Raw genomic sequence first — 16,794 nt, forward strand, 5'->3', positions numbered from 1 at the left:
AAATAGAATCTGCCTTTAAAGGGAATAAGATAGCCCCTAAGTATGTTCTAGGTCTAAAACACTAAACATGTTCAAAGAGAGATTTTAAATTTGTTCCAGAAAAGTAAAATTTCAGAGACTGTATCTTTTGGCCTCTTGAGGCCGCAAGAGGTATAGGTGTTGCTGTTACAAGAGTGACTTAATGGAAATTTCAATGTCAACAAAAATCTAAACCCAACTAACTATGGAGGTTCTAGGCAATCTTTCCCCTTGGGAAGCTAAAGAGAAAGGCTGGTTTCTGTAGTGTGTGAGGGGAGGTGGTTTAGTAGTAGAGAAGTCATGTAATAGTCAATAATTGGCTTGATCCTCATCTGAAAGGCAGCAATATGTTATAGAAAGCATTCTCTCCCTAGCTCACAGCTGTTAGCTCGGCTAATAATATGTACTGGAACACTATTTGTGACTGGGAATCAATGCAGTACACTGTTAAGAAAGCAGGCTCAGGAGTAAAAAACAATTGCTTTTGTTCACATCCTAGTTTTACCATTTCCTAGCTGCCTGACCCTTGGGCAAGTCATGGAACCTGTGTACCTCAAGTCTCAGCAACTGTAAAGTAAGGGAAATAGCAGCGCCTGCACCATGGTACTGTTGTGTGCACCAAATGAAATAATGCATATCAAACACTGAGCCTGCTGCCTCTGAGGAACAAATACTGGGGGGAAGAGAGGTGACTGGTGTTTCTGTAATAAGCTTTGTAGAACTACTTGGCTCCTCAAACTATGTACACACTGATAGTTTTCACAATAAAAATTAAATTTAAAAAGTTCTCAGTGCAGTGCCTGGCACATAATAAGTACTCAATAAATGGTAGTTTCATAGCTGTAATTACTGCTTTCTGATCAGCCTCTGCCTGGCTGTCGTGTGCCTTTGTTACCTGTCCCTCGCCAGAGGAAAACACAAGCTGGAAAAAATATCAAGTGACCCAAGTTTTCCTTCTAGCTTCGCTTTGAACCATCTTTAAACCTTTCATGAAAGGGTCTGTGAGAACGAAAATTCAAGTTTCGTGACAGTGGGAAGGTTACACGGCCTGCTGTCACCTCACACAACCAAGCAGCACAGCTGTGGACACCACCTACCTGCCTTCCAGTCAAATCCAGTGCCCTCTGAACTGGGCAAATGTTGAACCCAATTCCATTACGTCACCCCAAGCCCATCCCTTATTATTATGTGAAACCAATTACCTACTTCAAAGTAGACAGGAAGATCCATCTGCCATTATATCCTCAGGCCTACAGGGCAAAAGATTTGCTTTTCCCAAACCTCCCCCAGTAACCTCTAGTAGGATTTCTGAACTCTCACCTAAACAGAGAGAAAATAATTCCTCTATGCCTTTGTCAACACAGAAAGCAGCAGGTTAGGAGAGAGTTGACTTCTGATGTAATAAAAGCAGACTGACTCCTGCTCTAGCTCCAGATCCAAAACGTACTAACGGGTGGCAGTCAGACAGAGATAGGAAGAGAAGCAGGTGCGAGTGTGGGCAGGCAGGGCAGATGGCACTCGGCAGTGGCTGACGCTGGAGGAGCACGATGAACCTCCCCACGAAGATAATAACAAGTTTCTCCTTCTGAACCAGCATTTGGCGGAAGTAATAACAGTGCCTCAGACTGTAATCCAGTTTAAAGGAGGAGTATATGACATATACCAGCTCCAAAGATTTTTTTTTTTTTTAAAGTAAGAGCAAACACAAAATAAAATCCATAGGCCATGTAACAAAATAAATGAATCTGGGATTCTTTTCAGTTCCCCCAGTGTAAATTATTACCCTTTTGTTTTCTTTCCTTTTTTTTTTTTTTTTTTAGAGAAAGGAAGTGAAGCATTTGGCCTTCCTCAAGAACAGCAGCCTCTTGGTTTTTGACAGCCACATTTTTATTCCCATCTGTCCTGAATCAGATTGTTTGGCTGGTGTCTTTTTTCCCTCTGTAAGGCCTTCTTAGAAAACATTTAGACATTAAAAAAATTACTGGCAAATAAGAAAACGAAGCATCTAATTTTAACAGGACTTATCTTTTCCTTCTGGACTTCTATAAATTGGTTTGTTTTGGTTTTTTTTTTACTATTCTCACACTGTCCAAACAGAAGCTATCCTGGCCTCTAGAGAGGAGTCAGAGAGCTGGAATTCATGGTGAGACTGGCCTGGAGTCAACAGAGTGAGTACCTATCCTACTGCGACTCTGTCCTCAGAGGCTCTTGAGCTAATCACATAGAAAGGTTCATTAAAATAGCCCTACTCTTCACCAATACTTGATCTGACTGTTCATATGGCACAGGTCAACCATAACTGAGCTGACAACGAGGCCAGCCAATTTCTAACAAAAGCGAGGAGTCAGATTTATGAATCTTTTGTAGGTCAGCATATACTTACTTTCCTGACTCCCTCTGACAGCTCTCATGCAGGGAGGGGCCAGGCCCTCTGGATTGTGGGATGGAGCTAGAGCAGGCATTTCCACCCAGAGTTTCCCCTGAGACACGGAGTACTGAGTCCAGAGAGCTTATGGCTATTCAAGTGCAGCTGGGGAAGGGTTCCAGAGATGCCCAGTTCCTGGCACTGACATACGTGCCATTATGTTGACATACCCACGCAGCCCTCATGGAGCAGGTGCATGAAGCAATCTTTTTATTTCATCCTACCAACCTTAGCAAGTTAAACTGTAACTATGGAAGCAGCAGGGAATTATATGTGTCTACTACAACCATGGTCATGGGCTTAATGGCAGGCAGGGAATTTCTTTAGAATAAGTCAAATCTATTGCCAACCCTGATCCCGGACACCAGGGCATAAGGTATTCCTCCTACCCATCCAATGAAGACGACACCCTGGGATGAACTGAAAACACATGTCCCAACTCTAGAGCCCCAAGGGTCTCTTTCATCCTTTCCATTCATTTATAAATAAAAGGGTGCTAATTATTATAAACACCACAAGGTTTATGTACCCCAAGAGTTATAAGAATAGTTCTTATTTTTATCAACCAGGAAAAGAAGTCACTACTTTAAAGATTCAACAGGGGTGCCTGGGTGGCTCAGTTGGTTAAGCATCCAACTTCGGCTCAGGTCATGATCTCACGGTCTGTGAGTTCGAGCCCCGCGTTGGGCTCTGTGCTGACAGCTCAGAGCCTGGAGCCTGTTTCAGATTCTGTGTCTCCCTCTCTCTCTGCTCCTCCCCTGTTCATGCTCTGTCTCTGTCTCAAAAATAAATAAACGTTAAAAAAAAAAAAAAAATTTAAAGATTCAACAAACAAGGGAACTCTCCAAACAGGCAATCTCCAGTTTACATTAGAGCCACTTGTCTTATTTTAACTCTGCTTTCTTTTTACTCCTTCATGATATTGATCATCAGTTCAGTAAATGCTTTCACTCAACATAGCCTCCAGCCCAAAAGGAGGATCTAGGGAGAGCCCAGGTTCACCTACTAATAATGAGTTTTAGTAATGTGGCACCTTGGATTTGAATCCCAGCTCTGCCTCTCGACAGCTATGTAATATTGGGCAAGTAACTAGGTCCCTTTGAGCTTTTGTTTTCTTGTCAAAAAAATGAGATGATATGTGTAAAGTACTTGGCAACACATCTGGCACATATGAACAGCTAAAAAGTAATTCTGGTATATAACTGATCTCATCACTGTGTCAAGTATACCCTTCAAGTATACCCTCGAACATACTTGAGCATGCCTGCCTTTAAAAATAAATAAATCTAGGGGTGTCTTGGTGGCTCAGCAGGTTAAGTGTCTGACTTCAGTTCAGGTCATGATCTTGTGGTTCACGAGTTCTAGCCCCACATCGAGATCTGTGCTGACAGCTCAGAGCCCGGAGCCTGCTTTGACTCTGTCTCCCTCTCTCTCCGCTCCTCCCCATTCGTGCACGCGCTCCCTCTCTCTCTCTCTCAAAAATAAAAACATTAAAATAACTTTTTAAATTTTATAATAAATCAATCAATCTATATTCTCAAGCCAAACATGAATGTTTAGAATTATGAATAAGCTCTGCTTTAAGATATCCATTTAAGTACAGTCCCAAATCTTTTCAAAGTCATTTATAATTATTTCATCCACTGCTCCTCAAATGAAAGCATTGCAAATGACTGAACCCTTCTCTCGTTGTCCATCATCCACATCTCCTGACCACACATTACTCATTCTGCCCTCAGCACTTAAACTGTACCTCCACTCTCTTTCCTGTCTATCCTTCCAAATCTATCCTTTGAAACCCTTTTCCATCAACCCAATCTCTTCTTCCTCTCTGCCCTAACTCTAATCCACAGTCATACACACAAATTACAAAACACACTTTGACTGTTATTCTCAGTCCATACTTCATCTTGACTGAACTGTTCTCTAATTGCTGTGTACATGTTTCATCTCCCCTACTGTACTGTAAGCTACTAGTTGGAAGGGGTAACTTCATTTATTCAAGTCTCCTACTGAACAACGTACACTGATCTAAACAGTACACAGACATGTTAATAAATATTTACTGATGACTGTTTATACCACTACCCTTGTTCCTAAGAAGTCTTAAGAGGTGGAGCTGACTCAACTTTAGCCAGAAATGCTTTTAGAGAACTTGCCAGATGTTCACCTAAGTGCATTCTGAATAGATTCTGCTTAAATTAAGAAACAAGGGAGGCTCCAATTTCTCTTTGGCACCTAAGTGCCATATTCTCAATGTATTATAGCCAACAGTCTCCTTGAATATCATCTCCAGTGAGAACCTTTTCTCTGAGGTTCTTGCAAATACTACTTCTAAATGATCCTACAGAGTTCATGACAAAAAGAAAAAATACAAAATTAGGTAACATACCATGAATTCACCAACCTCAGGAAATCTCAATAGCGTCACCTAGCCCAGCCCTTCCAAAAAAAAAAAAAAAAAAAAAAAAAAAGTAACATGGTAGGACCTCAATTAAGGCTTGTAGGTAATCCATTCTGACCCCCCAGTCAATCTCTCCCCAGCTCCCACACCCCGGGCCAGGGCAATGATCACAGAATTGGCCAAAAGGCATCAGTCCCTAAAGGGGCTCCCTACAGGAGCTGCAAGCAACTGACAGGTTCACAACTTACGAAGATGAGTGCAGTGCCCTGGCCAAGAACACCAGCCCTCTCCTAAGACCACAGTGACTACTGAGCCAGGCAGCTCACAGTTGGGTGAGGGGGCTTCCATTATATAAAGTACTTGAACAACTGGTGTTGCCTCCTCCAACTCTCATCTTCCTATTAAACTCAATTGCAAGTTCCAGTTCTAACAGGGTAAGCTTCCCTAAGGGCTTGGCTCACTTAAGCACCTTGAGCAGTCATACTCTGGATGATTAAATTTAAGGAAGAAAAATCTGGAGAAATAGGAGCTTGGAGGAAAACCTTTTATTATAGTGTTTTGACATGAAGTCTTTCCTCAAATACAGGCAATTTTCTGTCTTGCCAATTAACTTCTCTTATAGCCTGTACAACTACCATGATTCCGCAGAATCTTTTAGAACAACCATCGAAACAACCAAAAAAATCAATCCTTTGTTACATCACTACTGAATGAAGTCTCTTACTAGACTGTGTGGGGGAAAAAAGGATTCACATCTCTAGGTTTCTTTTTAATTTGTCTCTTGATCTGGACCATATATAAAGCATTAGCCAGAAAAATACCATTCTTACAACAGACAAGCAATTTGTCTCTCAAATAAATATCAATTTTATTTTAAAAACTTGAGGGTAAATGCCAACATGAAGCAAGGGCAGACTTACCAGTTATATGATCATATAGGTGGGATGCTGGGCCTATTACACAGCATTATTATTAATCAGAGAAGAATGCGCAGGAATGCTCACAGGCCCTGCCATACCAAACACCTCCAACAGTGAGCTCTTAGCATCAGGGCTTTATTCAGCCAACCAAAACCAACAACCAAGAACCATCATCACCTTAGCAGAGTGTGGAAGACACGGGTTAATCAGCTAGCATGGAGAGAAACAGACCAAGAAATCAAACACCCAGAAAAGTGTCTCATAACAATCAGAATATTTAACATCATGGTGAACTTAACAATCAATTCTCTCACTGCCCCACACATAAAAAGTCAAAATATCACTTGGACCACTCTTGGTTGTGGGTGAGGAGGTAGATGGGCCATAACAGACTGAAAATACATCGATAAGAAGACATACAAACAAGGTAAATGAAGAGAAAGCCAACAACAATATTTAGGATAAATAATTGAGTTTGTCTTTTTTCCTTGGAAAAAACAAAAGCCCCACCCAAAACAAAAAACAAACAAAACAACAAAAAACAAAAAAACCCTAAAACCCCCAAAACAACAAAGTAGGAGGAAATTCCAAAGGTATGTTGTTGTTCTAGGTTTAGCATACATTTATACCAGAAGGACGGCTGGTGATATTTTGACTTTCTTTTTTTTTTTAATGCTAAAGGTAAAAAAAGTGTGTTCTTTCAACACCCAAACCAGAGCAGAGAGACAGTAGTAAATTACAAATGTGGATAAAGTAACATCCACAGGACATGAAGATGGGGGGGGGGGGGGGGGGAGGGGAGAAGGGGTAGGTTTTTGTATTCTTGCTGTTGGCAGGAAAGCTAAGCAGTCTTAAAGAACATTCTAGGCTTCTAGGTTTGCCATGAAGGGGTATCACAAATCCCAAGGCCCACCACCTACCCCTTCTCCTCTTCTCCGAGGGCACCTACCTTACTGTAAGTCACTACTGATAAGTTGTTTGCGTGACTGCTGGGGGACAGATTTACAGAGTTCTGTGAGAGTCTATTCTCATCTTGCTCGGTTTGGTCAGGAGCAGGAGCCCATGTGTTTTTGCTGATCGAGTCGAACTCGGAACCCCCAGGGTCTTTTAAGTTGTTTTCATCTGATTGTCGGTTCTTTTGGGGAGAGGCAAACGGGTTGAAGTTTCCTTCTACCTTGCGATGCGGCTGTGTGTTGAACTCCGTTTCAAAAGATGACAGCTGCTGCGTTACTCCTAAAAGTCCACCCACCTCCACACTGAGAATCACCCAGATGACATCTGAAACAAAAAGGCAACTCACATCAATGACAGGCATACCCTCAAGGCCCACAGCAGCCACCACCAAAAACCCCAACCATCACCCAAAGCATAAAGAGCTAATTTTAAAAGCTTGCTGACAAAGTAGCGCAGTGCATTTGCACTGCATGAATTTCTACATTTTTGGTAATGTCAAGTTCAAACTCCAGTACACATTCAGTAGAGGTCTATCATAAGACCCATGAAACTATTTGTGAAAAGGTTACCAGCTGATTCTGATGCACAGCCACATTTGGAAATCACTGCTCCAGAGAACAATGATCTTTAGGTAGAAACCCAAAAGCTATTTTCCCAGAATTATAATCTCTTTGTGGTTCTTGCTTTATTTTGAATGTATATAACTTAGAAAACTCAGGGCAGGCATAATTCTTGAGCCAAAAAATGCTTATAATTACTATAATAAGCAACCTATCAACTGTCCCCTCCCTACCTCTAGCAATTTAGAGTGACTACATATTTTCTGAACTAGGACAACTGAGAATAAAGGGGGAAGCTATTAATAATGACACCAGGACATAAGTGTAAACCAGCACTAACCCTGACTATTAAAACAAATATCACCTAGGGTGTTTTTTCTCCTAACAACCTATGTGATCAAAGGATACCAAAAATTTAGTATGTCCCAGACTTTCTAAAATAATCCAATTCAACACCAACTTTGCCTTTGTTATAATAGAGGGACACCCCACCATCTACATTGAAACCATAAGAGATTTGTTTTAGAAGATGCACCACAGGACTTTTGGTCATAATTCAGTTATTTCCTCAACTGCCAAAGCTAAGGGTTCAAATAGAAGAATAAAGAAAGAGGCTGTTTCCTTTGATGTTTGGCACCTCAATTTAGAGAACAGTGACATCAACTTTCCTGCTGGAAGGCTTTTAAAAAGCAAGCTGCAGGAAGGCCAAGAAGTGGGAACCCAGGGGCGCCTGGGTGGCGCAGTCGGTTAAACGTCCGACTTCAGCCAGGTCACGATCTCGCGGTCCGTGAGTTCGAGCCCCGCGTCAGGCTCTGGGCTGATGGCCCGGAGCCTGGAGCCTGTTTCCGATTCTGTGTCTCCCTCTCTCTCTGCCCCTCCCCCGTTCATGCTCTGTCTCTCTCTGTCCCAAAAATAAATAAAAAACGTTGAAAAAAAAAAAATTTAATAAAAAAAAAAAAAAAAAAAAGAAGTGGGAACCCAGCTGAAAAAAATATGAAAATCTGTCCAAGGCTCTTAAATAACTGCTGAATGATTGATAAGAAAAGGCTAATAAAATTCATCGGTTACCTAAACAGAAATGCAGATAATATTAAGCCTAGGGGGGAAAAACACTAAAAAGTATAGTGAGGAGATTGAGGGAAACCCTCTTGGGCTGTGCTTATTCTCAATTTTCAATTTGGGTTCTGTATCTGAGGACGGCCATAAATACTCAATTTGTGTTCAGTGGTTTGGGAGCTCTGTTAAAAACTTGGTTGCAAGCGAACAGCTAGGAGCCAGAACCCTAGTAAGTGGAGATGCAGTGACACCTGCTGTTCACTTCTGGAACTAGCAATTCTTTGCAGCCACTAGCTGTGCTAGCATGTTAGGAATGGGAATCCATTCCAGACACTTTTCATTAAGGCAAAGGTGAATCCTCATGTAAACTAGTACCATAAAAGTTCAACCTGTTAATTAACATTGTAAGCCAGGATATTCAGCATGCCACTTCACTCAGAAATCTGGGACAGTGCCAGGAATAGTGGGTGGGAGAACTTTCATTCAAAACTCGAAGTCAATCTCATAAACCAACATGATGTAGGCCTTAATGAACAATTCAACGGCAGGTACCTGAGGGAGATTCATTCCATGCTTTCCTCTCCTAGCTTTCTAACCAAAGGCAACATTTCTTCACTCTATTGTTTGTTTTCCCTAAACAGATATGCCCTGTCTTACAGCATATTAATTCTTACTTCTTCTCTTTCACCCCTGTTTTCCAAAATCCTTTTGTAAGTACATAATGTTTTACATACTCAGCTACAGGTCATGTGCTTCCTTCACTTTGCTTATGGGAAAGGATAGTCTTCTGAAGACTGTTATCAGTATATGAGGCTAATGACATTTTCCTCCCTGGCTTTAAGAGCTAAAACTTCTTTCATATAACTCATAGAGCCATGTCACATGTAAGCCACTGCACTCTCTTCACCTTGGCTATTCTTCTGTACTGTTCACAGGCTAAACACAGTAGCTGTAAAGAGAAGGTCATTTAAGAAACCATTGGTTTATAAACACCAACAATGAACACTTCAGTTCTGATCTTCTAAATATATGCCTTCTACATGGTTCAATCTCAGCCATGTAGGTACTACCACTAGCCTTCACATTTCAGAATGTGTCCATTCCAATCATGGTGTGTGTGTGTGTGTGTGTGTGTTAATCAAATAAAAACAGTGACAGAAATGGACCCAATAAGCTTGTTTCAGAGAGGCTTACCATTTCCAGTTCTTGCCAGATGCCTTAATTACTGAGATAAGAACTGCCAGCCACGTTATTTTACTACTTGTGATGATAAAATCATAGCTGTAAGAAATCTTAGGGGTCATCTAATGGAACAGCTGCACTTTCTTGATAAAGGATCTGAGGTCTGGAGGTAGAAGTGATGGGCCCAAGATCAGATTTCAAGTTAAAAGCCAACTTACATGGTGACTGAGAACGCTCAACTCAGAGTAACTGGTATAGCTCATATTTATTTTCCTCAACAGGAACTTGAGAACCCAAGAATCCAGGGAACTAAAGCTATAGTTAAGTCAGTCTTATTTCCCAGGAAAAAGTATCTTTACCCACAAACATATATGATCTTTGGCACCAATAATAAGAACGGGCCAACATTCTAGGATGTCCTAGAAAAGTAGCCAATAAAGTAGAACCAAGTGCCAAGCCTACACATTCAGGGCTTAAGAGCAAATGGAGAAACTGATTTTAGAATGTGTTGCCTTAAGGTGGTTTTCAAAAAGCACCTGAACCAGGACTTTGGAACTAGATGGTACTGTAAATATTGTTTCATTCAATTCGTCCCTTTTACATATAAAACCTTCAGCAAGTATATAACTTTAATAAGTATAAACTTCCTTTTGTAGAAATGTATGATAAATTACTGAAGAGAGAACATGAACTTTTTATTTCTTAAGTTTAGATTAGAAATGCAGAGTAAAAGGGAAATATTTTACTTGAAGCCCAACTCCATAATCTTAATGAACCATGGTGATATACAAAGACATCTCAGATTATGGTGGATATGTTAAAAACATATCTAAAAGCTAGCATCACAGATCAAATCACATTATAATAAACATAAATAAACATCTACAATTTGTCCACCAAAATAGAATTGCTAAAAATCAGTACAACATTCAGACTGGTAAATTTGTTTCTTGTGGGGATATGGGTTATAAGACAGGTACAGCATGGGTACATGTGTACTGGGGATGAACAGTGAAATGGTGGGAGCAAGGTTCCTCATTGTTGAAGAAGGATATTATAGATGAGCAAGAAAAGAAAACATTCTAAAATGAACTCTGTGGTACTAAAGTCCAAGACATCAATATAAACTCATGTTTATCTTGATATATATGCAGATGAAGAAACACAGAAACAATGACAGATATGTCTATATTCAGAGATTAGTATGTATACACATGCTACCCAGCTCTGCCTGCTGAGAAGGCCTAGAAGTAATGACAGCCAAGCAGCATTAAACATACCCAGTGGCCAGTGGTTTCTGAACTCCATTCTCCAATAAAAAGAACAAGGGGTCCTCAGAAAAATGGCTGATTCTAGGGCTAAGTCACGGAAAATATAAGATGAGCCTGGACTATATTTGTAGTATCAGAAAGTAAGGAAGTGTTCAAAAAAAACCAAAAGGATAAGAGTATGTCAAAGGGATGCATGAGTCACCTAAAAGTCCTCCCTCTGGCCAAAGCTGGACTAATTCAGGCAACAAGATAAATAACATAGTACTGGATTATAACTCAAAGTATAAAAAAAAATACACATGAGTTCTTAGTGATATAAACAAATGATTAAATAAATTGATGAGAAGAGTCAAATTTCTTTACATAAGAACTCTAAATAAGGGGTACTTGGCTCACTTACAACTCTTGATCTCAGCTCCAACTCTTGATCTCAGATCAGGTCTTGATCTGAGGATCGAGAGTTCAAGCCCTGCGTTGGGCTCTGTGCTAGGTGAGAAGCCTTCTTAAAGAACTCCAAATAATATACGCAGATACTCCTCCTTCTAAGAGATGGAGTTTAATTCCATATATCTCCCAACCCATTTTGAGTATGGACTAGACTCAGTGATTTGCTTCCAAAGAACAGAGTAGGGAATGAAAAAAACAATAACTTTTACAACAGATAAACTGGCAACCAAACAATTTAATCAAGTGACCAATTTTAATCACTAGTGATGTTATGGAAACATCAGGTGCCCCCTCGGAGGGCACTTCACCTCTGCAGCATTGTTCCCCAAACCTGTAACATCAGTCTAAATTGAGGAAAACATCATAAAAGCTCAAACTGGGGGACATTATAAAAGGTAATTGCCAGTATTCCTCTAAACTATCATGGGTCATGAAAAATATGGAAAAGACTGAGAAACTGTCAGGGATCAGAGAAGACTGAAAGACAAGACAACTACATGTAATGTGGTATCCTAGGACGGATTCTGGAGGTCATGAGTGGAAAAACTGGTAAAAACTAAAGTCTGTGCTCACTTTGGCAGTGCATATATTAAAACTGGAACGATACAGCGAAGATTAATGTGGCCGCTGTGCAAAGATGACAGAATTCGTGAAGTGTTCCACATTTTTTTCAAAAATCTAAATAAAGTCTGGAATTTAGTTAATAGTAATGTGCCAATGTTGAGGTCTTCCTTCTAACGAGTTGTCCATTCAACTAGACACATGAGTTCACTCTTCCATGCAGTGTGATGTCTCTCTTCTTCTGTGCAACCCCTTCTCAGTACACCAGTAAGGACCAGTTAACAGTCTTCGAACAGAGGGAACAGCAACAACTATACAAATAAGCCATCATCTGGATGTGCATATTGGGCTGAAGCTGCCCAACGACATCCAGAGCTTGCTTCTGTGACAGAAGTCACTTACAGAAAGCAATAATCTGCCACATCAATATGTCCCACTTGGTCTGGACATCCCCAGGGAAAAGGCCAGGAGACTTGACAAAGCACAACTTTTACATATTAAGTTTACAAAGACACCTCAAAAGGGTTCAAACTGTGTCTAGGACTGAAATCTTGTAGGCTTCTGACACCTAGAGCAAATGCCTTAGACTTGTCCCCAAGAGTCGTGAAACAAGAATGCCACAACACCAGGAGACACAGCCTGGCTTTAGTCAGTGTGTACATCGAAGACTACCACGGAGGTCATATCTAGGTTTGGACGTCGTGAATTCAAATCCTAAAGCTCAATGCACCTTAAAGTGCAAGAGGAACATCACATTTCCCCTGAGGATTAAGAAACAACTTGGATCTGGAGAAGTAAAGAGGCTCTAATCAAACTGCTGGGCTAAAGCTATGGGTTCACATTTCATCTCTGTAGGAGGGCTGGATATGTACTGCCCAGCTTCCATGACAGAGGCTTGAAAGGAGAGAGTTTGAGCACTGGTAGTCTATGGACCAAAACATTGCTAGACAGTAAGCAATTCAAAGGTCAGTGTTATGAGCAAGTCTCAACATACTTGTGTCTGTCTCTAGGAACTACCAAGTGTTTGTGTACCACCGTGAAAAAGAGGCACTTCCAGTTGTCCTTGTCTCAACTTCCCAGTCTCAACTTCCGATCTACATCTCCACCTTATTTACTCCACACAGAGCCTTGTTCCCATGACACGTGCCCATATACTTTTGCTATGTTTACCAACATACCACCTATCGCAGCATCTAAGGGGGAAGAAGGCTGACCAGGCTCCAGTTCATCAGCTGCTCAGAGTGACTGCTGAAGGATAGCCTCTACTCAAACCCTGTTCCCTACCCATCCTCATTCCCCACCCCATCTTGCCACAAAAGCATTAGAACCTTGTACCTTGGTTTCAGTATTATTCTTAGGAATTTCCTTTTAAAATGCAAATGCCCCTCCAAGGAATATATTAAACTACCTTAATATATTAAGGTCATTATCAAATCAACATCATTATCAAATCAACCAATAGGCACAAGTTCAAAAAGGGGAGAGGAAAGGGCCTAAGAAAGAGCAGCGAAAGCCTGGATGAGATGAGATGAGATGAGAAGGGTTCCTGGGGCCCTGTATAACAGGGAGAGGGGCTTGGAAAGAAAAGCTGAAACAGCAACAAAGAAACTATTCCTACTTCACAATTTTCCCAAATCATGCCCTATTTACCAATTATGAGCTCTCACCTTAATTTGGGGGTGGGGTGGGAGACTACAGTGATCATTTAATTACTTAACTACTTGCTTCAGTCATAGGAAACAAAAATCTGTACTTCCCAAATCCAGTAAATCAGTGCCATGGAACTGAAAGAGTAAAAATATATCTGAGATAAAAGATGGAAATCAGCTCAGAATGAAAAATGAAAAAAAATAGCCCTACCATGAACTGGGCTTGAAGTACACTTACTTATAGAGGCAGGTGCAAAGTTAACAGGAAACATTATTTCTCCCAAGGTCAGGCAGCCCCTATAAAATAATGTTAACAACCCTCCGAGTGCCTATTGCTTTCTTACCAATGATGCCCCCAGACCCATTCTGTTATAGCATCTATTACTGAGGATACCCAAATGTTAAAACTGCCCCTGCCTCAAGATAGCATTCAAACCCTAATTAATCCCCCCTTCTAATCCTGCCTCAGAAATAGCTGCCAATCCCAAATTGATCCCCATTTCCCTTAGAGCTTTCTCAGAATCCTTCAGCAAGAACCCAAACCTTACAAAGGCTGCTTCCCTCCTCCCTCTTGTTGTGTGGCATTCCAGAGTTCTCCTGAAATGCCTGCCCTCACCATATTAGCATCAATAAATCTGGTTGTGTCAGACTACAAGCTTGTTTCAGGTGACCTTTGAAACCAGAAGCCTTCATCTCTTCCCCCTCTTGGCTTCAACTTATAGACGCAGAGACTCCAGCCCTTCCTATTTCCGTTCTGGTACAGACAGCCCTCCCCTGAAGTGGGCTCAGCTGGCCCAGCCACCAGCTGACACTATAGGCAAGAGGAATGCATTCATTCAATGGTAAGACGGTGGGAAAAAAGACAGAAGGAACAGCCTCAAGAATAAAGAAAACACAGGGACACCTGGGTGGCTCAGTCAGCTGAGCATCCATCAGGTCATGATCTCGTGGTCGGTTCATGAGTTCAAGTCCCACATCGGGCTTGCTGCTGTCAGCACGGAGCCCACTTTGGAGCCCACTTCGGATCCTCGGTCTGCCTCTCACTCTGCCCCCCCCCACCACTTGTGCTCTCTCAAACATAAATGAACATTAAAAAAAAAGAATAGGGGCGTTTGCTTTCAAATGTCCCCTCTCTGTAAAGAGAGCTTTCCTATTATTCTTACTTTCTTATCTTATTAAAAAAACAAAAAATAAAAAAAGAACAAAGAAAACACAGAAGTAGAAGCCTAGTCACAAATGTTTCAAGGAGGACAGAGTCATCAATTGGGTCCAGTGCAACTAATAATTCAAGTAAGTTGCGAAGTGAGAACAAAGCAGGGAATATAGCATCATGCAGGTCACTGGTGTTTTGGAAAGAGGAGTTTCAGTGAAGTGGTGTGGACAGAAGCCTGATGGAAAGAATTCAAGAGTCTAGAAATCAGGAGGTGGAGACAGCCATTACTGATACAAAATTTTCCAAGGAATTTTTCTATGAAGGAGAGCAGTGAAATGGGGAAGAAACTGGAGGAGGAAAATAATAGCATTATATGTAACAGCAAGAATTTTTTAAAAACTTGAATGTCCATCAATAGTGACTGGCTGTAAAAATGATGACATTCTACCAGAGGGGATACTCCACAATCATAAAAAGAAATGAGGATTTCTAGAGTGATCTCTGGAATATATTATTAAGTGGGGGGGAAAAAAGTAAGATGCAGATCAGTATCTTTAGTTACGATACTTTTGTGTAAGAAAAGGGTCAAATTTCTATGTGTTGGCTAGTATTTGCAAAACAAACAACACTGAACAGATAAACCATAAATAAATAAGAATGAGTATCTTAGGGGGAGGAAGGGACTGGCTGAAGGAGGCAGTAATGGGAAACTTCTCTAAATATTCCTAAATTGTGACTTAGAAATAGTAGAAATGTCTTAATGAAGAAAAAAAAAAAAACAGCCAAACAACAACAACAACAACAAAAAGAAAACAAAAACAAACAACCTAGGTCAAAGGGAAACACAGTAAGGACTGGAGATCAATTCTGTAGGATGGTGATTGGCATAGGATAGGTGCACAATAAATAGCAAATTATCTATGCACAATTTAAGTAGCACCACTTAAGTAGCATTAAAAAAACAAACAAAATATGTTTACGGTGTTGCCATGTTGGAAGTTAGTCAATGTTAAGAGTAATGTCTGATGACTGGCTATGTCTAGTTAGAGGACTATGACAATGACGGTAAACAAAAAGCAGAAAAGGCCTCCTTACTTGGGCAAGTTAACATTTAATGTTGTAACTTAAAAATCAACTACTTTGATAAGACTGGGCATTAACTTGTCAGTGAACACCACCTGTGGTATGGAAGACAACACCACAAAATAGTAGCCAGTTTTCAATCAAGCATATTACTTTATAGCAGACTGCTCTGCAGACCACCTACATCAAGAACATGAGGGCTATGTGTGAAAAAAACAGATTCCTGGATCCCTAACTGCAATGAACTAAAATAGGTTTCATATATAAAATCTAAGAGTTTATGATACCTATAAAAAGGGTATTTAACCTTTAACTTTTCCTCCTCATTCATTCGTTTCACTGAAAGCAACTAGAGCACCAACTCCTTCCTCTAAAAATTGGCAAGTAAGGTCACGATCTCGCGGTCCGTGAGTTCGAGCCCCGCGTCAGGCTCTGGGCTGATGGCTCGGAGCCTGGAGCCTGTTTCCGATTCTGTGTCTCCCTCTCTCTCAGACCCTCCCCCGTTCATGCTCTGTCTCTCTCTGTCTCAAAAATAAATAAACGTTAAAAAAAATTAAAAAAAAAAAAAAAATTGGCAAGTAAAGGTAAAGAATCAAGCACTGAGTCTAGCCTGACTGTAAAACTGAACTGCAAGATATCACTGTTGATGAAGAAAACTTTTCTTTTTATCCCAGAACTACTCCAGCTAATAATGTGGGTGGAAGAAATAATCACTTTGTAACCCCTGATGAAATGACTTAGGCAATAATCATCAATGAATGAAAGCCATTTGGCTAAAGGTTGCTTGAGAAGGAGGACCTCCGCAATGGAGGGATCAGGCAGTCACTACTTGAACCCTTTCATCGCTCTCGGCATCACTAAAAGCATAACAATTTTCAAAAACCAAAACAATTTTGAAAAAGAATGACATTGGGGCACGTGGGTGGCTCAGTCGGTTAAGCGGCCGACTTCGGCTCAGGTCACGATCTCGCGGTCTGTGAGTTCGAGCCCCGCGTCAGGCTCTGTGCTGACAGCTCAGAGCCTGGAGCCTGCTTCAGATTCTGTGTCTCCCTCTCTCTCTGCCCCTCCCCTATTCATGCTCTGTCTCTCTCTGTCTCAAAAATAAATAAAC

The 16,794-nt window shown here is 40.9% G+C and overlaps 1 protein-coding gene and 1 pseudogene across 2 annotated transcripts in view; one reads left to right on the top strand and one right to left on the bottom strand.

The window, feature by feature from the left end:
* ILRUN (inflammation and lipid regulator with UBA-like and NBR1-like domains) overlaps positions 1-16,794 on the bottom strand; it is a 96,247-nt gene that overhangs the window by 11,798 nt on the left and 67,655 nt on the right. For both annotated transcript variants that reach the window (XM_058733639.1, XM_058733638.1), the window contains one exon: positions 6,717-7,045. In XM_058733639.1, coding sequence (XP_058589622.1) covers positions 6,717-7,045 — 329 coding nt within the window. The remainder of the gene's footprint in view (positions 1-6,716; positions 7,046-16,794) is intronic.
* LOC131515579 (U6 spliceosomal RNA) lies at positions 11,807-11,906 on the top strand (annotated as a pseudogene).

Source organism: Neofelis nebulosa, chromosome 6, assembly GCF_028018385.1.
Source record: "Neofelis nebulosa isolate mNeoNeb1 chromosome 6, mNeoNeb1.pri, whole genome shotgun sequence".
NCBI classification, from domain to species: domain Eukaryota; kingdom Metazoa; phylum Chordata; class Mammalia; order Carnivora; family Felidae; genus Neofelis; species Neofelis nebulosa.